This window comes from Lolium rigidum, chromosome 3 (assembly GCF_022539505.1).
Source record: "Lolium rigidum isolate FL_2022 chromosome 3, APGP_CSIRO_Lrig_0.1, whole genome shotgun sequence".
NCBI lineage: Eukaryota > Viridiplantae > Streptophyta > Magnoliopsida > Poales > Poaceae > Lolium > Lolium rigidum.
Genome location: NC_061510.1, coordinates 164,638,277 through 164,660,458, shown reverse-complemented (window position 1 = coordinate 164,660,458; position 22,182 = coordinate 164,638,277). Strand labels below are relative to the sequence as shown.

At 45.2% G+C, this 22,182-nt stretch overlaps 3 protein-coding genes across 4 annotated transcripts; 1 reads left to right on the top strand and 2 right to left on the bottom strand.

Moving 5' to 3' along the window:
• Positions 1 to 336: 336 nt before the first annotated feature.
• LOC124702643 (glucose-6-phosphate 1-dehydrogenase, chloroplastic-like) lies at positions 337 to 3,338 on the bottom strand. 2 transcript variants are annotated; one of them, XM_047234804.1, is made up of 8 exons: positions 3,009 to 3,338; positions 2,758 to 2,915; positions 2,554 to 2,648; positions 2,108 to 2,222; positions 1,748 to 1,953; positions 1,519 to 1,668; positions 1,301 to 1,421; positions 337 to 1,201 (listed from the first exon to the last, which is right to left on the bottom strand). In XM_047234804.1, the coding sequence occupies exons 1-8, from the start codon at positions 3,193 to 3,195 to the stop codon at positions 515 to 517; spliced, it is 1,719 nt and encodes a 572-aa protein (XP_047090760.1). In that variant the 5' UTR covers positions 3,196 to 3,338; the 3' UTR covers positions 337 to 514. The 2 variants fall into 2 exon arrangements, with proteins under 2 accessions (XP_047090760.1, XP_047090761.1); XM_047234805.1 differs by lacking the exon at positions 3,009 to 3,338 and having other exon boundaries at positions 2,554 to 2,638; positions 2,758 to 2,863.
• On the top strand, positions 3,290 to 9,332 carry LOC124695768. The gene is made up of 2 exons (XM_047228584.1): positions 3,290 to 3,341; positions 8,656 to 9,332. Exons 1-2 carry the CDS (start codon positions 3,290 to 3,292, stop codon positions 9,324 to 9,326), a joined length of 723 nt encoding a protein of 240 aa, XP_047084540.1. The 3' UTR covers positions 9,327 to 9,332.
• Positions 9,333 to 19,071: 9,739 nt separating this feature from the next.
• Positions 19,072 to 20,169, bottom strand: LOC124700886 (F-box protein At5g07610-like). The gene has a single exon (XM_047232944.1). The coding sequence runs from the start codon at positions 20,167 to 20,169 to the stop codon at positions 19,072 to 19,074; it is 1,098 nt and encodes a 365-aa protein (XP_047088900.1).
• Positions 20,170 to 22,182: the final 2,013 nt, after the last annotated feature.

Sequence of the window (22,182 nt, the reverse complement as noted above, 5' to 3'; positions counted from 1 at the left end):
CGCATCTCGTCGTCATCCCGGGAGCCGCCCGCCGCCACAAGGTGAAGGGGCAACCGTTGGGTTCCGGCCTAGGGGGAAACGCAGAGGAGCACGAAGAAACCACCGAGCAACGCCCTCAGACATGGCGAGCTCAACGTGGCAGCCACCCTCCATATGACCGCGCTAAGGAGCCAAGGACCGAGGATCAGGAGCCTAGGGCCAAATCCCCACTGCCCTCTTCAGCGGCGTCCGGGGAAGACAGTGGGCTAGGGTTCGCCCCCCAGTCGCCATGAGGAGACGACGTGAATGGAGCGGTCCGTTTTCTTTCCGGACGCTGCCTCACCGCAACATGTAATCTTTGTCGCAAATGTTTTATTTTCTGAGAAACCTCGGAACAAATCAACAAATGATAATTGTTGATGATGGGTGACTGCGTGCATCGGTTGTCTATACACGTTCCTCCTTTTCAGAAAGAAACCAATGTGACAGAAAAAACAATTACGGCATGGACTTGGTGTGTTCGTCAGACCACTAGCTAGAAGGATCCGTCGCTGCTGATGTCCCCCCACCTGACGTTGTAGTTGGCGGCAAGGTAGTGCGCGCCGACAGGTCCCCGGCTGCCGTACGGGTACAGCTCGGGCGCCACCCTCTTTTCCTCCAGCTCCCTGAGCACCGGCGTGAAGATGGCCCATGCCGCGTCGAGCTCGTCGCTCCGGATAAACAGCCGTCGCTCCCCCTCAATGGCGTCCAGCAGCAGGCGCTCGTAGGCGTCCGGTATCTCCCGCTGGTACTCCTCGGAGTAGAAGAGGTTGAGGTTGCTGCTGTCGAGCCTCATCCCGAGCCCCGGCACCTTGTTGTTGATCTTGAGGTAGATGGCCTCGTCGGGCTGCACCCGGAGCACCAGCTCGTTGGTGGCCATGTCCAAGTCCGTGCCGACGTTGCCCCGGTACAGGTTCCCCGGGACGCGCCTGAACTGCACCCTGATCTCCGCGCGCCGGGTGTGCAGCGCCTTGCCGGCCTTCATCAGGAACGGGACGCCGTCCCACCGCGCGTTGTCGATGAAGAGCGCCGCCGCCGCGAAGGTCGGGGTCACGCTGCCGTTCGGCACCGTCGGGTCGTCCACGTACGCCGGGAACGACTTGCCGCCGCGCGTGTGGCCCTTGTACTGACCCACCACCACGTCCTCCAGCTTCAGCTTCCTCATCGATCGCAGCACTTTCACCTGAATGAACACAACACCAGATGCTCAGAGCCTCAGAGCAAGCTAGGCTAGCCACGTTACTGTAGCTTAACATTCAAGTTGCCTGTTGTTCATCACAACCTTCTCGTTGCGGATGTCCTCGGCGGCGAGGCTGACAGGGGTTTCCATGGCAAACAGGGCCAGTATCTGCAGCAAGTGGTTCTGCATGATGTCCCGGATGATCCCGTAGTTGTCGAAGTAGCTGCGACGCAAAACCAACAAATCGAAGCCATTATCTGCTGAATCGATTGACTAATTATGTTTGTAATAATATTGGATGAATCGAAAGTAGCGCAGACCCGCCTCGACCCTCGGTGCCAAAGTCTTCGGAAAATATGAGCTGCACATTCCGAATGTAGTCCCTCGACCACAGTGGCTGGAAGACAAGGTTGGAGAAACGGAGGACCGACAGATTTTCAACCAGCTCCTTGCCCAGATAATGGTCAATCCTGCACAGGAGATTGTAGTAAATCCTAAGAATGGGACAGAGTCTCTGAAACTGTTGATCATTGCACATTTAGTATATACCTGAAGATTTGCTCCTCCTCTAAGTACATCTTCAGGGATCGGGTGAGCTCCCCTGAGGACTCGTAATCGCGGCCAAATGGCTTCTCCACTATGAATCTCGTCCAGCCAGCCCGAGAAGAAGCAGTGCGGCTAGCAGATCGCACCACATCCACAAATATGTTTGGTGGAATCGACAGGTAAAATAACCTGTTTGGTTGCTTCCCAGCCTGATGACAAACATTTGCCATGAATTCATTTTCTATGCAACATTTTTCATGAATTCAATTCAATTTTAGGGAATATTTTCCACGAGTTCTGCAGTGCTACTAATTTGTATCTCATAGCAAGTACAAAAAATATGCTTTATGAATTTAGTATTACCTCTTTTTGTGTAAGTTTTCGATCTAATTCGCAAAATCCTTCCTCTGAGTTGTACTGTCCAGACTGATAGAAGCATCTCTTCAGAAATTGCTCCATCTTATCACTACAGTTCTCCCTATTTCAGCATTCCAATATAACTTGTTACATCAGGAAAATACCACTAGAGATTGTGAGTGACTGTGAAACAGTGTATGAAAGTTAGCCCATTATGATAGGCAAATTTTGGTAATGAAATGCAAAATCAAACAAATAAACGAGACTATATTATGCCATGTCATTGCACATAGTACTAATTTTTTTATTGCCAAATTTTGCCTCACAAATCAGACTACTACAAATAATTGACACCCAGGGCAAGGTGCAAAATCAGATAGTCTTCTACAAGTAAGACCAACACAGACAACTCACACGGCAAGGGATCAAGTATGAAAATACTTAAGCGGTACCTCTGATCAATCCGGCAAGTCAGGGTCATGCTTATCATGTTCCTCAGCTCTTCATCGCTCATCTTGCTACGAGCATAGCCAAAAACTGTAAAATGCTGCATTAACAGAGGTTAACTAAAAGAAAGAACTAGCATGCTCCAAAGCTGAATTGGAGAACAGTACTGTAGTTAACTGAATTAAGAGAGGTAAACCGCAGTTCGAAACCTTGGGGAGCCAGTCCTCGTAGAACAAGGCGAAAAGCGCCGGGAAGATCTTCTTCTTGGCAAGGTCGCCGGAGGCTCCAACGACCGTGATACTGACGGTGTTCTCTTCCTGCTCCGGCACGACGGCTCCAGCTCCAGAGGACTGACCATCTAGCACCCCTGCAACAACCACTTGTCGGTAGAGTGTTCTTGTATGCAATCGGCAGCGAGTTCAGAACTTCAGACAGCCGTGCTAGTTGCAGGTCCGAGTACCATCACTGAAGGAGGCACCGATCTGTGGGCGGCCATTTGAGGACTTCACTCTAAGAAGGCACCTTCTTCCGGCAGCATGGGTCCTCTGAGGTGGGCAATGGCGGTGCTGTTGGTTGCTTGCGTTGGACGGCTGAGCCGAGAAAGTAGCGGCGGGATGGAGATGGCAGCCTAAGGCGATGCTTGCCATTGGCGCAGGAAAGAACGAGAAAAGTTGGAGTACCAAGCTATCAATCCATCTGAATCTGCCGTCGACAGATAGATTTGGAAGCTTGGGTTGGAGAATGGGGCTCGATGTTGTTGATAATGTCTTCCTGACAGTTGGGCTGGGGGATTGTCGGTAGTGGTCCAACGACTCGTGGTCATCAATAAATCATCCAACCCCTTCAAGAAAAATATTAATTGCTCCAAGATATTTTCTTCTCATTATTTATCATTTTCTTCCTCTTTGGTTTAGGAATATTAGATGACCCACTCCGCCACCTCTTCCTCCTCCGACCCACCTCCTCCTCCTACTCGCCACCAGGTGCCAGCAACACCTCGACATATCTGGGCCCGGGCCAGGCTTTGTGCCGAACAAAGCCCGGTGCAGAAAACCCAAGCCTAGGCATGGCATGACACGACGGTCGTGCTATAAAATAAGGCCCAGCCCTAGCCTAACTGGTGGAAATCCCAACGGAACGCGGTTTACGGTCCAGGCCATAGTGTTATCCCGCATATCTGTGAGGCCGAGACCTGGCCCGTCCTGACCATCATGTCGGAGCAATGCCATCGCAACGGACATTCGCTTTAGTGGATGCGTGGCGGCCGCGGGTGGCTCGGTGGTGTGCGGTCCAAATCTGGCACAAATAATGAAAGGGACTAAGTCCCATAAATCAACTAAAAAGGCATAAATAATGATAAATCATGGCAAATATCTTTCAAAACAGATCATATAGGTCCTATATTGATGATGTAAAATGCACGTATTAACTCCCGAGGCTTTCTCGAGGAGAGGGCTGCAGAAACACCAAAACACCAAAACAGAGCCAGAACCAGCAAAATTGGAGGGGGAAACTCTGCCGGAGCCGCCGCCAGAGGGATCTCTACCTTCTCCAACATCTCCACCATCATCACCATGATGAAGAGAGAGTAGTCCACCTCTGGACTTTGGGTTTGTGGCGGTAGTTTGATCTATATCTCTCTTGTTCTTCATAGATCTAGTACCATATGAGTTATCCAACATGATTATGGTCATATATGTAATTCCTATGTGGTGGATCTTTATTATATGATTTGATATATGATATTGGAACCTATTATGTGTGAGATGTATTGATAGATGCATATCATGTACCCTGTTATTAAGTACTTTGTTCTGATCCAACTTATATGCAAGAATATGTGTGAACAGAAGTGTGTATTAGATGGCGTACCATGGTGGAAGTGATTGAATAGTGACAACAAATTCAAAATCTACTATGGTATTTACCTTTGTTTTGCTGCCTCACTAGGGTTAAAGTGAATTAATGTGCTACAATTATCATGTGACAGTTTGATAATCTTGTTTGGTCAAGGTAGCATATTTGTGATTCAAACATTATGTCAAATTACCTAAGACTATACTAATATGAAACCTTGTGCTTGACCAGCACACGGTGGAGTTGGGGACACAAGAAGAAAAACTTTGCTTTGCAGGTTGCTAGAAGACGAGAAGAAGAAACAACCCGTTACCAATTCCTTGAGAGTTCGGCATAAATTCTCGAGTCACCCTTGTGGGGGGGAAATAAGCTTGCTACAACACTTTGCACTTGGATGCCCCAACGAGTTGGTACACACAGAGTTGTTTCCATCACCATGATAGCAAGTGAAAGTGCAATGTATATATTGTCATACTTTGATCTTTCGAATCATGTATATGTTTATATTTGTGGACACTTGAAGAAGTAGAAAGTAAGCATGGATTATGTACAAGTGATATTTAGCTTCCAAAACACTACCTCTTAAGTTTATGCTTAACCATAGTACATCACCGTTCCATTGCACCCTATTTCTTGGCACTCTTATTTTTGGACACCTTTTGCTTCTTTCCACCCAACACACATTTGTTATGGCTGGATACATTTGTACCTATAAATTTTATAAATTTGCTGGCACACTCACCCTCTTACCTTTTGAATCATTTTTCGAAGGCCTTTTGCCTTCATATTTTGTGGATGCACCCTTTCTCAAAGGGTTTTTTCACTTATCTTTCGGGTGTACATTTTTTATTCTACTACAAGGTTGCTTGTACCTATGAGTTCGTGGTCATCCCACAACCAACTTCTCTATGGAAAACACAACCATAAGCAATACCATTTGTAAGCTAAATAAAACCCACACATGATAAATATACTTGGAATAACATTTTTCTATATACGTATATATGGTGCCCACTACTGATATACCTTGATTTAAGGGATCATGGATGCACAATTCTTTGCTTGATTTTATTGTTTTTATTATTTTGCTAGCAAGAGGGTATAGTTGACCATATACAAGCATGCAAACGTGTCCATAGTACTAATCATTTCTTAATAGGCAAGATCAACCTAAAGGTAAACATATATGCTATAAATAAGATCTAGCACTAAATAAGACGTTTCCAACCTGTCACTCGCTCAAATAAATGAACAAAATAACAAAGTGTGACAACATGCACAACATGTAATGTAACTTTTATTCCCCTTCCCCTTTCTCTATTAGCAATTGAGCATCCAACTTAAACTTTCATTTTATTCCGGTAGCTCATTCACATTCATTAAATACATCTTCATATTGTGGTATTTTTATTCCAAATATTTAAATTGCAAAGAAAAACATAAAAACTAGATACATACGCTCCAAGCTTATGTAAAATCAGATTGATGCATGAAAAACAATGTTAAAAGGTGTGCAAACCGAGAGTTTGATTGGTCTAGTGGGGTGTTATGGGCATCCCCAAGATGATGGATTAAAAATATCTTGAATGCCTCCTTGTTGTTGGTCCTTCCTTCCATGTGGAAAAACTATACGACACAACGCTTTTCCATTTCTTTTATGTGGGGATGACATTAGTGGTCATAAAGATAAAATGCAGGTCGCTATAAATCCTCCAAATAAAATTTGGTTTGAAGTGTCAAGAGAGTAAGTTGCAAAATTCACAAAATATCAACATAATTAAAAAATTCAAGTTGAAACTCAAAAGAATGGATTAAGCAACAAAAGATAGAATTTTTCCATAAAACAGCAACAACAAAAAGTAATTATTTAGCCCACATAGGGATGTCAGGATTTTTTGCTGATTTTTGTGCATACATAGGATGACAATTCGCAACTTCAATATAAATTTCAGCTCATCCAAAGTTACGAAGAAAAAAATCAGAAAATACATTTCGTGAACAACAACGTGTAGGAATATGCAACTCCAAATAGTTTTGTCAACTTTAAAACATTCAAATAGGTAAAGCTTGGTACTTTATTGAAAACTCCTAAAAGAAACCAAAAGAAAACTCTCCTGCAACAGCAAGAGTGTAAAAATAAAAACCAAAAGAAATATGAATGGGTTGCCTCCCATAAAGCGGCTATAGCTAGGTTTACTTACCTTGAAGATCATGTGGACACTTGTACCTCTGTGCCACCTTCTTCTTCCCTAGAAATTGCTCCCTGCTCTTCCTGTGAGGAAACTGAAACTTTACATTTCCTTCCTTTGAGTCAATGGCAGCCCACGTGGTTCTCAAAAAAAGGTCTTAGAATATAGGGCTGGAGGTTTTACTCCTCATATGCATGCCAATAAAATCAACAATACAAAATGTCATATGTAAGTCAACCATAATATCATTTACTCTACCTAAAAATATGTTTGGTATAATCATCAGGAAGTACAAGATCTATAGTGCGTTTTCCATAATTTTAAGTTCAAGCAAGTCATATAATTTTTCTTTTGACAAAACAGAAACACTAGATCGTAGATCTAATATAGCATGTCGAGTTTCTATGCCAATAGTAATTAATATCTTGGGGATCCAAGTATCCCAAGCTTAGATGGTATCATAGATCTGTTATTATAGCTTTCAATCCTTTTAAAATATATAGTTAGTTGTGTATGATCCAAATCCTGCTTGATGGACCTAAACGAGGGACGTACTGGATGCACCTACTGGATGCACAATCCTAAGCTGTGTTGTCTAGACTTGTTTGGCACCCCTAGCCTGCCCCGAAGGAAGGAATGTTAGAAAGTTATTTGGCGGCCGCAACAAATATAAGGGGCGATGTTGGCCTCTTATTAGGCCGACTGGGAGCAATTACATGATATAGGATGTTGCCAGACTCAATCGTATTTGGTAAATACTGATGCTATTTTATAGTTTTAGAAAACTGAAATAATTCACGCACGTACATATTACCTTGATACTTAATCATGCAAATTTTTCAAATCAAAATATGATGGTATGTGGCCTACGGAAGAAATAGGATTTTTTCTTTGTATTTTCTTTTTGAGAATACAGTACAACGCAGACGCTCACAAACACGCACGTACAAACACCCCTATGAACGCACGCACGCACACCCTACCCCTATGAGCACCTCCGAGGGACTGAGCCGGCATATCTTGAGGTTGACGAAGTCACCACTAATGTCTCGCTGTTGACGGGCACATCACCTACCACTAAAAGCATAGCGCCGATTAAATCCTGGAATAAATCCAGGTAAATGCAAACAACCATGCCAAGTCTAGGACTTGAACCTAGGTGGGCTGGTTCCACCACAAAGGACCTAACCACCAGAGCCAACTTCAAATAATTATAGTGTTACATGGATATTTTGTCATTTTTATGTAGGGTAGGTCATATAACCATAATTTTTGTTAAAAAATTGCACAACTGAGTATGAAGGTAATATATATGTATATGCAAAATTATATTCTAATTCTTTCTGAAGTTTTAGAATATACTAGCATTTTTTTTTAGTTTTTGAAAATCTGGGTCCACCTAGACCCTGGCTTCAGTGGATATTTTCCGCTGTGGGACTAGATCAAAGTAAGAAATCAGCCGCATCGCATGCGTGGGGGTTGATTGACCTGGGAAAGGGAGGGCGTGTCTCCTTCTTCCGGACGCTGAAACAATTGCCTGCTCGGCAGGGCAACGCGTCTCTCCGTGAGCCACGCCCACCGTACCGCAGGCACCCTGCGCCGAACCGTGGTGGACTTGATCCGGTCTCCATCGCTGTCAGTCCTAGGTCACTCAGGTCAGGTGTGAAAATATTCCGAATTCACATGGGCCCCATCCCAACCCGACCGAAAGAGTAGACCGACTCGGAGTCCTACTGGCCAGACCGCTTTGCTGGACGTATTAAACCCAGACGTGGACGCGGTCACCCCGTCGCTCCCCATGTTCTCTACACACTTTGGAAATTTCCAACCCGTTCAGGTCGTTGCAGTCGTCGCGCGCGTCCCCCACTCAGTCCGCCCGTGCTACACTGCTACTTCTATATAGGAGTGCACACCAATCAGCGGCTTCAGTCATCGGCCATCACACCACCAGCGACCGCGTGATCACCATGGCGGGGAGAATGGAGGCCAGGATCACCGCGCTGCTCTCGCTCCTCGCCGCCGCCCTCCTCGCCCACGCGCTCCTCCTCCAACCGCCCCGAGCCGCCGCCGTCTTCGCCGACCGCCTCCTCTCCGCGCTCCGGTTCGACGCCCGCCAGCTCCTCGGGCTCCTCAACCGGAGGAACATGATCCTCCTCTGCCACGCCATCCTCCTCCTCATCCTCAGGGACGCCGGCCTCCTCGCCGCTCCCGCTCGACGACGCACCAGCTCTGCCACCGCGCACGGCGGCGACGACGCCTGCTCCGAGCCTCAGCCAAAGAGCATCGTCGAGGCAAGGCGGAGCAGCAGGGCGGCTGCTGCCGCGTCTTCGGACGCCAAGAGCGCGACCCTCGCTGACGACGGTCGTCTCAAGCTTGAACGACGACGAAGCCCTGGGCGTGACAAGGCAGCGGCGCGATTACGGCGCGGGAAAACATCTCCCGTAGCACGAGAGATCATCGGTCCTGCGGTCGACAAACACAGCTCTGAACGCCGCTTCATGGATCACAGTGGTGTTGGCATGGAGATTGTTGCGGTGGAGGACAAGATCTCATATCTGCACTCTCAAGAACCGGTCGCTGATGACGGCAGAAACAGAGGAGAGATGGCGCGTCAGGAAACAGAGCCCGAGTGCGCTGACGACGTGGACGAGATGAACAAGAAGTTCGAAGACTTCATCGCCACCATGAGGAGGAAGATGCAGCTCGAGAGCCTGCAGCTGGTCACGGTGTAGAACAGAATGCAGACCAAGCAATGGTGCATACGTAGAGTGAATATGTCAAGCTGATGGAAACGATCGTGCTAGCTTTAGTACTTCATGTGAAGTTTGAATGGAACTCTATGCCTTTCTTCATGTTGTCTTGCTTTTCTTCCGCGAAATTTCACTGAACCACCTGTGCAATTCGCGTTAAAGAAGACTCGACAAGCACGACACCAAAATCACAACTCCTAACATCGACCTACTAGAATGATGACAGTTTTTGCGTCGTTCCTTTGTGTGGAACCTGATTGTCGCCAGATATGACGAGATAAGAGCGATAATAAGACCAGCTAGGGTCGTTGTGCGTACGACCCACGCTAGCAGCTACTTGATTCCCAAGTCGTGCTTGGACTACTTCTTTACCTTTTTTTTCTAGCTGAGGAAGGCCCCGAAGGGCTTTTTTTTTTGATAATAACACGATCTTTTTTTTTTTCGAAATGGGGAAAATATTGTCCCAGCTTCTGCATCCAAAGGATGCACACAACTTTTTTTATTAGATTATTCACAAAACCTTACAAGAACAATACAAAAGATCAACCTCGAAGCCACCTCACTAAACCTACAATGGGATGAAGGGGGTGACAATACACCAACTCTCATCATCCAAAAACCAAATGCCTTCCCAAACCGCCCAATAGCAGGTGAGAAGCACATACAGTCAAGCAGACGCTCCGCGCACGCCAACACACACGCCACAGAAGTTGCTACCGCCGTCTTCCTCGACTCCATCTTCAAGATAGATCATCCCATTAACCTTGCAAGACCTGCCGTCGATGCCACCATGACGCCAGACGGCTCCACCACCCTGCACGCATACATCATCCCGCATCCGTCGTCGATGCCCTGCAGCACCATGCCACCGAGACTCAACGCCAACAATGTGGTAGATGAATGCCACTCCACCAACATCCACCAACATCCAGCAGCTGCTCCAAAAACGATGCCCTAAGAGGTAGAACGACGCAGGGCGCGCCGCCATCGTCCGATCCGGGAAACCCGGACCTAGGGTTTCCCCCGGAGCTGCATGAGTGAGAGACCGTAGACTGCGACGACGATGCCTTCAAGAAGGTAGCGGCACGACACGTCGCCATCGTCCGCCAACCGAGGTTGGAGCACGGTGCCGGTAGCCGCGCATCCCCAAATCGTCGAGTGTAGTGCCAAGACGGGCAAAGATGACGCCAATAACACGACCTTTATTAATTCAAAACCATAGAGTTACAATCAGCCCTAAGACTGTGTTCGAGAAAAGTCGGAGGGTCAGCATCCCATGAGAACGATCCATCATATAAACTCGCAAACTTTGCGCAGGAATGGGCCGCCTGGTTAGCTTCACTACGGGCATGAATAATGCGATAAGAAAATAAAACACTCACTAGCTCACTAATCTCATCTAAAACTGGCCTGATCACAGATCGATCATCCAATCTACCATGCCAACTACGAACGAGTTCAGCGCAGTCCACTTCGAACACCACTCTACTAAAATCTTTCTGGACAACATAAAATGCTGCATCACGTAGCGCGAGAGCCTCAGCTGTGAGGGGATCAGATATTCCCTCATAAAACTTTCCAAGTGCTCCACGAAAAGACAGTGCATCCCGTGCTACAACTCCCGTTGCCGCAGAGCTGTTTTCCACCCGAATAGCTCCATCAGAATTGATCTTGACAACATCCACCGGTGGTCTCTGCCATTTACAAGAAGGCCTAGCTGACTTAGGCATATCCTTGTCAACAGGTAATTCAAGTGCATGCAGAGTCTCCCTGATAACTTCCATAGTCTTCACTGGATTAAAACCAGCTTCACCATGTGTCAGATTATTTCTCGAAAACCATATAGAGTACATCACTGTGATAATTACCACTCTTGCCTTTGGACTAATCGATGGCTCACATAATATATCCCTTGACCATGTCAATGGGTGCAGTCTCAGTAACTTCACCAATAGCAGCTCCTTTGGCATATCCCAAAACAATTTTGCATGGTTGCACTCAATCAGCGCATGCATCAATGTTAACGATTCCGACTTACAAATTCCACATGTGCTGTTCTCCCTTATATGTCGCCGTGACAGAGTCCTATAATCTGGTAAAATACCTCGAACAACTCGCCACCAGAATACACGCACCTTTGGTACCACTGGAAGCTTCCACAGACGCTTCCAAACATTAGTGTCATTATTAGAAGAGGAAGGAGTGTCAACATGTCTCAAGACCTCCTCCACCCGATTCTTATCAATAAGATCTCTGTAAGCTGATCGAACCGAGTAGACACCAGATTTCTCCTTGTCCCAAGCGGTCCAGTCCTCTCCAGCTGATCGTCGCAAAGAAATGCTCAAGATCGCATCAACATCAGGAGCGAAAAACAGCTGGCGGATCAAAGGAACGTTCCACTGATGATCAACCATCAACTCATTTACAGTGGTCACGCGTGCCTCTCAAACGGCCAATGGGTCGCATTGATGCTGAATTCGGGATCCAGCTATCCTCCCAGATCGAGATAGAATCGCCCGAGCCCACTCTCTTAATCAAACCCAGTTTCAAAGCCTCTCTTCCCGCTAGCACTGCCCTCCAAGTCCTCGACGCTGCTTTTGGTGCAGTTGCAGACATCGGGTCCTGGTTCTGCAGATATCTAGTGCTCAATACCTGGGAGCAAAGAGAAGTTGGATTTGTAAGAATCCTCCAAGTTTGTTTGCCCAACAAAGCCACATTAAAAATATGCATGTCTAGGAAGCCCATACCACCTTGGCCCTTTGGGATAGCAAGTTTGTCCCATGCCACCCAATGCATAGATCTCTTGTCTGAATTTCCACTCCACCATAAGTTACTCATGAGGGATGTTAATTTCTTGCAGGACCCCTTAGACGTTAGGAAACAACTCATGTTGTGGCAAGGCTTTGCCTAGATCACTGATTTGATCAATGCTTCCTTCCCCGGGTATGCAAGGTTTTTCTCGCCCATCCATTAATTTTCCTCCTGGAACTTTCGACAATATACTCGAACGCACCACTAGTCAATCTACCAACTGTTGTCGGCAGATCTAAATATTTCTCACTAAAGGCCTTAGATTGAATATCCAACACTTGCTTCACCGCCTCTCTGTGATCATCCGGAGTACAAGGACTAAACAAAATTGCACTTTTATCCTTGTTCACCTTCTGCCCCGACGCTTCATTATAAATAGTTAAAATATCATTCAACCTTGTAGCGCTAGCAGCATTAGCATTGATGAAAATTAAACTGTCATCAACAAACAACAAATGGAAAACCCACGGAGATCTATTACAGACCCGAACTCCTCTGTCAATAAACCCCGTGTTATAGTGGTGCAGTAACGCTGTTAAACCTTCAGAACATATCAGGAATAAATATGACGACACCGGATTACCTTGTCTGATTCCAAGTGAAGGAGAAAAAGGATCCAACAACACCCCATTCACCTTCACTGAAAATTTGACTGAAGAGATACATTTCATGATCACTCGAATTAACCTAGGTGGAAAACCCAATTTGGTCATCATAGCTTGAACAAAAGGCCACTCCACCATGTCATACGCTTTCATCATATCTAACTTGACAACGCACTGACCTTTTTTCCCTCTCTTTTTTCCTTTTCATTGAATGAATACATTCAAAAGCGACCAGAGCAGTGTCAGAGATCAACCTTCCAGACACAAATGCACTCTGCTCTTGACTAATAGTATACTCCAACACCGGCCTCATTCTATTAGTTACTGTCTTCGTTGCAATTTTGTAAAGAACAGTACACAAACAAATCGGCCTATACTGTTTAATGGATTGGGGCTGCCGTACCTTTGGGATCAAAGTAATAGCTGTATCATTAATCGAAGCCGGCATTTCTCCACCATTCAGAAAACCCAGAATAGCAGCACACAAATCAGGACCTACCAAGTCCTAGTGTCGCTGGTAAAAACCCGCAGTAAACCCATCAACACCAGGTGCTTTTGAAGGATGCATCTGAAATAAAGCCCGCTTGACCTCATCTTCAGTAAACAGCTCATTCAACATGTCATGGTCCTCATGTACAACCTTCTCTTGTACCAGGTTCAATAACCCACCCATATTTGGTGGCCCATCCGATGTGTACAAGTTCTTATAGAAACTCTGCACTTCTTCCTTGGCACTTCCAGGTTCATCACACCACGTACCATCCTCACGTTGTAGAGTCGTACTAGCATTCATCCTCCTCCGCTGAGCTACGTGTACATGAAAATAGGTTGTATTGCGATCACCTAAGTTTAGCCAATTAATTCTGGGCCGCTACTTAACCCAAATTTCTTCCTGGAAAAGAACTTCATTTATTTTTTCCATCAGTATTTTCTCCTCGAGGGATGGGCCGCGACCCATGGATCCTCGTCGGACACGATCCAGCTCTCTTCTAAGGTTATGCAACTTCTTTTTGAAATTTCCGAATGTTTCTGTACCCTAGCTCGATAAGCCCTTCTCGACACTAGTTAGGGATTTAGCGAAACCCCCCAAACCAGGCTCCTTTTCTGCATTATGCCACAACTCCGCTACAACCTTGTCATAATCTCCGTGGGTTTGCCAAACATTTTCATAATGAAAAGTGCGTCTCCCGGCAATCCTCTGCTGATTACATTTCTTTTTTTTTTGAGGGGGAAAAACAATTAATCAGCTCACAAAGTAGTTTACAGAGTCTTGATTACATAATTCCCTAACAGCTTCTGGGACAGGGGAAAGCCAAATATTACTAGACCCAGAGGAAGTAGCAAGATGTGCCAGTCTATGGGCAGCTTCATTACAATTTCTACCAACTTTAGATAAGATACAGTTAGGCAGCGCGCTCGTATACAACTTTATGTTCTTGTAAATATGCCAGTTCACAGAAGAAATAGCTGAGTGATTGTTGACAGCTGCAACCGCATTAGCACAATCAGACTCCAGGGAAGAGGGTGTCAGGTTGTACTCCACAGCAATCTTCAAGCCTTCATATATAGCAGTAGCTTCTGCTTCTTCCGCATCTCTGCACTTTGTTCCAACCATACTTGCTGCTAGGATGATGGCACCCTTGTGATCACGGATAACTACACCGGCCGCCGATTCTCCTGAGGCCGGGCAGAAGGCAGCGTCCACATTCATCTTTGTTTCCCCTTCACACGGTGGCGACCAGGATGTTTGCTTGCTGGGGTTGGCGGCAAGCGTTCAGCTATCTTCGGTAACCTGCACAGGGTCAACAGTAGACGAACCAAGACCAGAGGATTCCTCATGGCTCTGATCCTGGAGAAAATTGTTATAATTTACGAGGAAAACAGCGGATCTGGCAATGGTCTCGTCCCCTTTACCGTGGACAATATCGCATCTCAGGTGCCAAGATCTCCAAAGCAGCATCAGGATTTGGCATCTTTGGGATTTGGTAGAATTGATAAGCAGGTTTTGGAACCATTACATTTCTGTAGTTTAGTCACGATCAAATAGTGATCAGACTCAACCATGCTCACATGCTTTACTTTCACAACTTGAAACAAATTCAGTAATGCCTCATCGCCAAAGGCCCGGTCAATTCTGGCCTTAACATTGGCTAGTTCATCTTGCCTGTTGTCCCAAGTGTAAGGTAGGCCCGACAACCCTAGATCCTGCAATTCACAGTCCTCAACAGCTTCTCGAAAAGCTCTCAAAAAGCTCTCATTTGCCATTCCTCCCTTCCATGCTCACTGAAATGCTCCGTAGTATACAATGTCTCATTGAAATCACCGTTGCATAGCCATGGGAGATCTCGGGGTTGATGTAATCTGCGTAACAACGTCCACGTGAGGTGGCGGTTCTCTCTACGAGCTTCATTCTAAATTCACGTGAGGTGGCGGTTCTCTCTACGAGCCTCACCATAACAACGTCCACGTGAGGCTCCGAAGGGGTTGGGATACTGCATGAACTCATCAGCGCGTGCGGTACAATTTAGAATGAGGATCCCGGAGAGTTCAGAAATTAGGAAACAATCCTCAACTTTTACAACATAGACCTTAAGAGAATGTCGTGGCCCAGGAATGGGAAGCACGGCAGATTCAGTAGAATACAGTGGATTACCACGATTTGAGAGGAAATCAGATGAGAAATCAGAGAGAACAGAGGTGAGGAACAGAGAACGAGATGAGAGGTTCAGACTTCAATTCATTTTCAACATAGCCTCTGTTTGGTGTTCGGGACATACTTCATTTCCCCCCTCCTAGGCTCTCACACGCCTACAGTACTTTGAGAGTCGCTCGCCGCTGGCCGGGCCGCCGACGACTGCTCCGCCGGAATAGCTGGCCAGAGTGAGTATAGTTAGGGCGCCGGAGTAGTTGAGGGTTAGGATTTCTTCTGTTGTTGGCGTTATGCCAGAGTTTGGGCTGTCGCCCCGTAGTGGAGGTGGAACCATGGTGCTGCTGCTTTGCCTTCTCCGGTTGGAGGCGAGTAGGGGAGGAGGAGGATCCACCTTCTCCAATAAGGTAGCGGCAACGGATCTTAGAAGCCGATGTAGTACCAAGATCTCTGAAGCTCTTCTAGTCGGCCATGGCGGAGAGGGGATGAGCGACGAGCTCCTGGTGTTTCAAGCTTCTTTTCTCCTGGCCGGCCTTGGTGGCGAGGGGGGGGGGGGGGGGGCGGGAAGCCTCCCTCTCTGCACTCCGGCGACTAAATCCAGGTTAGTGGAGGGCAACGGCAAGTTGGAGATGAAGCTTCTCTGTTCTTCCCTGCCTCACCACGGTGGTGAGATCGAAGAGGATCTTGAAGCTGAAGCCTTCCTGTGTTGAGGCCTTCCTTTGCCGGGGAGGTGCTATTCGTCTGAGATCAACCAAGCAGCTGGTGACATAGGCATCCCCAATGGGCCTGCCGAAGAAGGTACCCGGGGTTTACTGAAGGCCCATGACTCGAAGAATATGAAGCCCGGAAGCCCAATTAAGTGTCGGTATGGAAAGATAGAATTGTATTAGGAATAAGGACTTGTAACTATTACGGGACGAACTCAAAGAGTCTCCCGCTATCTGTAACTTGTACATTACGAAACCCTCGGCTCAGCCTCCTATATAAGGGGGAGTCGAGGGAGAAAGATGAGATCGATTCATTGTCAACACAACCCTAGCTTTTTACCAGTCGAGTACTTTTCCGGCTGAAACCCTCGAGATCTACTTGCCCTCTACTTCCACGAAAATCCTAGTCTACAACTTGTAGGCATTGACAAGTCGATACCTTGTCAGCTGGCGATCTCGCCGTTGCTATCCAAGGCCGTGAGGATGACAACTCTACAACCTCCGTTGCGGAGGCCATGGCTTGACTCCGTCGTGGGTGCTCGACACTGCTCTCTTGTGAAGTGATTTGTTCCCCACAGGATGGTGGTGGACCGCGACTGCGGGTTCTCGTCGGAAGGAGGCTCCCGAGCAGTTGGCTCTCGTTCCTCGGCGGCGACGCCTTGAGGACGCCGACGATGAGTGGCATAGACACTCTTGTCCTTGATTGCTTCGATCTAGTTCTTTCTAGGGTGTTTTCTATAAAATGTAGGCCCCTATCTTCAAATATTAGGTTCTTAGAGCAGTTGTTGCAAGGGGCTTACTACAAATTGTATTCCTGCCACTATAATGAATGATTCTCTGGGGTCTTAGACCTCTCCTTGCGTGCAAAAACAAAACATAGCCTCTGTTTTGATTACAAGCCTACTAGTACCCCACGCACAGAACGGTGGCCAGTGACCCATGTCGTACCCGAGGCCCAGGTTACAAACCGTATAGGGATAGCCCATATACGGGGTGTTACACTCTCCCTCCCTTGAAATTCGATTTTGCCCTCAAGCCAACGAACAATCTTGAATCAGGAATGCCTTCAATCTTGTATAGCCAAAGAGCAAACCCACCTAGATCATATGGTAGTAGCAGGTTTGTGTAGATGATCTTAGTGTCAATCTCAAGCTGGTGAAAGAAATGGCAATCCTCCTCATATATGTGCTTGGTAGTGTTTACCGTTTAGTATTCCCAAATTAATGCAAGTCCTTTGGGTGTATACCAAGGTTTAAAATAGCGTGCTAAATGAAATAGCGACAACCTCCTTCAAACCCTATGGACGTTATATCGTAGCGTGGTATATTTCAAATAACGTTTTCAAAATATAGTAAAAATAGCCTAAAAATAAATAATTTTACTAGAACGAATGGATATATAGTCCAAAAGTGACTAAATCATACATACATAACCACATATAAAAATAGATCTCAAATATTTTAGAAGACTAACATCAGGATTTCACAAGGCAACAACATAGTATAAATTTATTTATTAAAAAATATTAGCATTAGCGATATTATCTTCTGATTAGAAGTGGAACCAACATATTGTAGTTCATCACCACGAAAAAGTGAAAGCAACCTGCCTGAAAAAAATAGGGTGCTAACGCTATGAAGTTTTAGCACGATATCATGCTATTTCACAAATAGCGCCACAACTAGCAAAATTACTAAAATTTCCGAGTTGTCCATCCAAAGTGTAACCTCCAGGGTCCACCAATTTCTGCAACAAATAAATTGCAGGACAACGATATAGAAGGACATGGCACTAGTTCCATCCTGATGCTAGGAAAAAAGATACAGCACTGTAACTTCACAGATTTTCTCGCACTACAAGTAAACTGCTCACCATGCCCTTGATCAGAACTCAACCTGAATTCACACCTCAGCATACATGTGACGCAACACTTGTCCATCAGTTCATTCCTTGAACAGATCCAATGCACAATCTCAGCCATATGTTTCAAACTACCTGCCATCCATTTCTTGTGATTGCGAAAAAATTCTGGCACCGGTGGTGGATAAGGTGGTCGCAGTAATCGAACTCTTGAGAAACTATTCAAATCTGCACGAACATCTCCCATAAACCACTCTCTTGCCTGAAGTTCCAGCACTGAAGCATTGATAATGACTTGCAAAGAAGTTCTAGTAATATATTGTTCACACAAAACTGCAGGAGCATGATAATGACTTGCAAAGAAGTTCTGTATTTTGAGACTGCATCTTTCAGCTTTGACATTGCGGATAACACAAATTTCCCGGCGATACATGGCATATGACATTACATATTCTCATGCATGAAAAACTGACGGGTCACCGAATTTTCTAGTTAACTTATTCTGATGTCTCCTTACTTCTGGATTTTTTTCACAGAGAAGTAAACGAAATGTAAGATTTGGTATTTTTAGTTTGCTCACTGTTTCTATAATATGTACCATTGTGGTTTACAAAATTCCTAGTGAGTACCATTTGATGCAATATCCACAAGTGAACATGTTTCATAACTTTTCACATTAGTAGAATGTGTTATGAAATGGAGAATATGAATGCATGTTTGCAATATGACATAACAGGAGATAACATTCAGTAACCCAATCAGTACTTAGGAACCTTAAAAGTTAAAAGTGCAGCTAGTAAGTGTCAGCATACATAATTAGTCATACCCAAATGGAATTGACTGAATCGTTTATTTCAATAAAGTCAAGTTACATGATGACTAAAGTTTGTTACAAAACAAAAGCAGATATGCATGAGAAGCACAAGAAAAAATAAAGAAAAAAGATTAACCTAATCTGCTGCTCTATTGTTTAATCTGGTCACAGCTCACAAGTCACAACCCAAGAGTCCTAGTTGCAAAGACACCAGTATGCATGATTTCTGTGGTCTTTAACTCTGTGAGTAGCATATCTATTGATGATTAGTCAATGACTCTGTCTATGTGAACAAGGGAACATATGGAAGATATGGATTGTATCGCTCATCAAAAGGATCTTTGAGATTGTGGATAACACGAACTTTCCCGCGATCCATGTCATACGACAGTAGCAAATTCTTACCATTCAAAATAATGAAAATCAGGTTGCAGTCCGGATGAATTGCAATCAAAGTATAGTTTCGTGAAAGCCTGAATCCCTTATGCCCGAAAAGCTTGGAAGTGCTGATATTGTACTTGAAGATCCATTTACCGCTGTGATGGCTGTCTAGGATCCAGACTGATAGTGTGGAGGCATCTCTGTCCCTAGCATTCACATAATGCAAGCGGCCCTGAGATTGGCCAATTAGAGCTTCATTTGAGACAAGAGAGATCTCAACAGCCATAGTTTCCAGCAAAGGAATGGTCTTCCATGTCTTCCCCTCCTTGTCCACGGTAACTACCGCCGAATCATAGGATTTGAAATACAGCATGCCATTGAGAAAGACGCTTCTGTCGTACAACATAATTTCTTGGGACCAACCATTCTCCTTGTGACTCCACTCACCTGCTTCCGACGAGTATATCTCCACGTCAGTGATGCAATCATCCACATCCTCTAGAATGGAGAAGACATGGAAGCGGGATGAGATGGCCGGATCGAAGCACAAACGTCTTGCAAAGACCTCGTTGTGGCGGCCGGAATCAGGCAAGATTAGCCATTTCTCTGTAGCTGGGTTGCACACCACGTAATTGCGTTCATTGCTGGTGCTATCCTTGGAACAGAGGCATAGGAGGAGGCCATTGCAGCAGTCTACGGGCCTAACAGTCCTATAGCCGGGCAAGAAGGACAATGATGGGTCAGAAACATGCCGCTCCTGTACTCCCAAGATACTGTCGAAACGGGGCCCGTCGCCCTGGCTAATGTGGCGGCTGAAGAAGCCGGAGAGAGTCTGTGGGAGCTTCTTGCGGTGGGCGCGGTGACTGATGAGGCCGTGCCAGTACCGAGAGACGCACTTGGAACGGCAGACGGATTTGACCGGGAGACGGGAGAAAATCTCCACGAGGAGGTCGTCGGTGAGGTCGGCAAGGGAGCTGCCCATCTTGTTGGAGTGATCCATCCGTGGAGGCTGGCCAATCTGAGGAATACATGACAGATATTATAGATCCGTGGAGGAAAAAAGGAACTGGAAGATAATCAGGGAAATAAAGGCATCAAGCGTAGCACTTGTGGGCTCTCTGGTGGCCGCAGAAGGCTCAATGTGGCGGGGCAATCGCCGGCGCCGGCCATGGAACTACGCCATGTAGTGGAGTAGTGGGACTGTCGTGGAGGAGTCGGGGGAGACAGGAGACGACGGATTATCAGTGGCGGCTTCCGTTGGGCGTGAGGCGTTGCCCAAAAAGTGGATCCTGATTTGACCGAGTCTCGGCAAAAATAATACACCTATTTAAAAAAAAACGAGACCAACCCAAGCACTAGCTTTCCGTTGGCATTTTATAAAAGAAAAACTTCATGAGCGCGCCTGTCGAATGCAGGATTCGAACCACGATGGACGGGGTGCACTCTCGCACCACAAGCCACCGAGTCACTTTGTTCTCATAATACACGTATCTTAGAGCAAAAAAGGGCAACACCCCTATTTCATCCATTCAAAGGAAACAAATTATATCAGGTAAAAAAGGACAAATTATTCAGTTTGTAGTGAGAGTAGAGTTTTGACTCCTATAGTCCTATGGGCATATGCTCCTGGGATAACAATTAATAAATTCAAAATAAATGAACATAAAATTAATTTCTATAAAATTTTGTTTACTTGTGCTACCTCATCGATGCATGGATATAAAGCAAATGAACTAGCTGTGGTTGTAATCAAAGTCAATTAAATAAGAACGGAGGAAGTATTTGTTACTATGGTCTGTATTCATGCAAATTTGCATTAAAAAATATCCGATAAAAGAACAAGTTCAGTGCTCTAAATAAGCAATGAATATGGCACTTAATTTGCCTTTTTAGCGCATATCACAATATTTGTGTTTTCTCCATTAATAGTTGCAGACGACCAAGGAAAACATGTATGAGTCTATTTCTTTCACACTTTTAAACATTCTTTGAACTATTTTCCAAATGCATGAGCATATGCTCTCGAGAGCCGAGTTGGATTTCTGGTTTGCCATCTCTTTTCACCCACACAAGCGCAAGCCAAGCATACCATTATACCACAATGCATTTAACCTTTTGAAACTGAATATAATTTCTGAACTTATACACACTCCATAAAGCAGCAGCTGTAACCATTTTAAATACAACCATTTAGCAATCATGATCAACTTGCAATGTTTCGAAAGAGGTTGGCACACAATTTCACGTGATCCAACAAATGCAGCCACTATTTCCTTCCCATTAATCTCTATTGGTGGAAAATCCCTTTGTTCCCGCCACTTATTTCTTCCCTTAGTTTTATATTTACTATTTCATCCATTCTACACTCTCCATCCTATAAAGGTTGTCTAAAATTTATTAAAATTTGAATGTATCTAGACACTAAATAGCATCTAGATACATCTAATTTTTGACTAATCTCAGACAGCCTTCATGGAATAAAGAAAGTAGAAATGATGTTTTAATTTAGTCTAAAGTTAATTGTATATACACTGATTACATACATTCAAATTTTGACAAATCTAAAAATATTTTCTCAGATGGATGGAGTATTATATTTTCATTTGGCCACACTATCCTAAAGGTTTTCACATTGCCTGTTATGGACTCTGCCTTTTTCACCCTTTCCTTCTGGAGCCGCAAAGAATGTAGTACTTCAATAATAGAGAAATCTAGCCGTACAAAGGAGTAGATTAAAGTTCTAATTCTGGTAACATGTTGAACATATAGTGATGGAGATTTTGTGTGTAAAGTGCATTTCTGTGTTTGAGATCAAAGACTGTACAAACAAATATATGCACTTGTTGACGTATCAGATGATCTACATCGTGGCAAGCCAGTTGATAGACAAGATAACCAAATTAACAAGTAAACGTGTTTGGCCCGTCTAGCAGGTTATGTAACAAGATAACCATTTGGAACAGTAATCACAATCCCATTTGAGACCGCACGGTACGTTAACACGTCCACAATT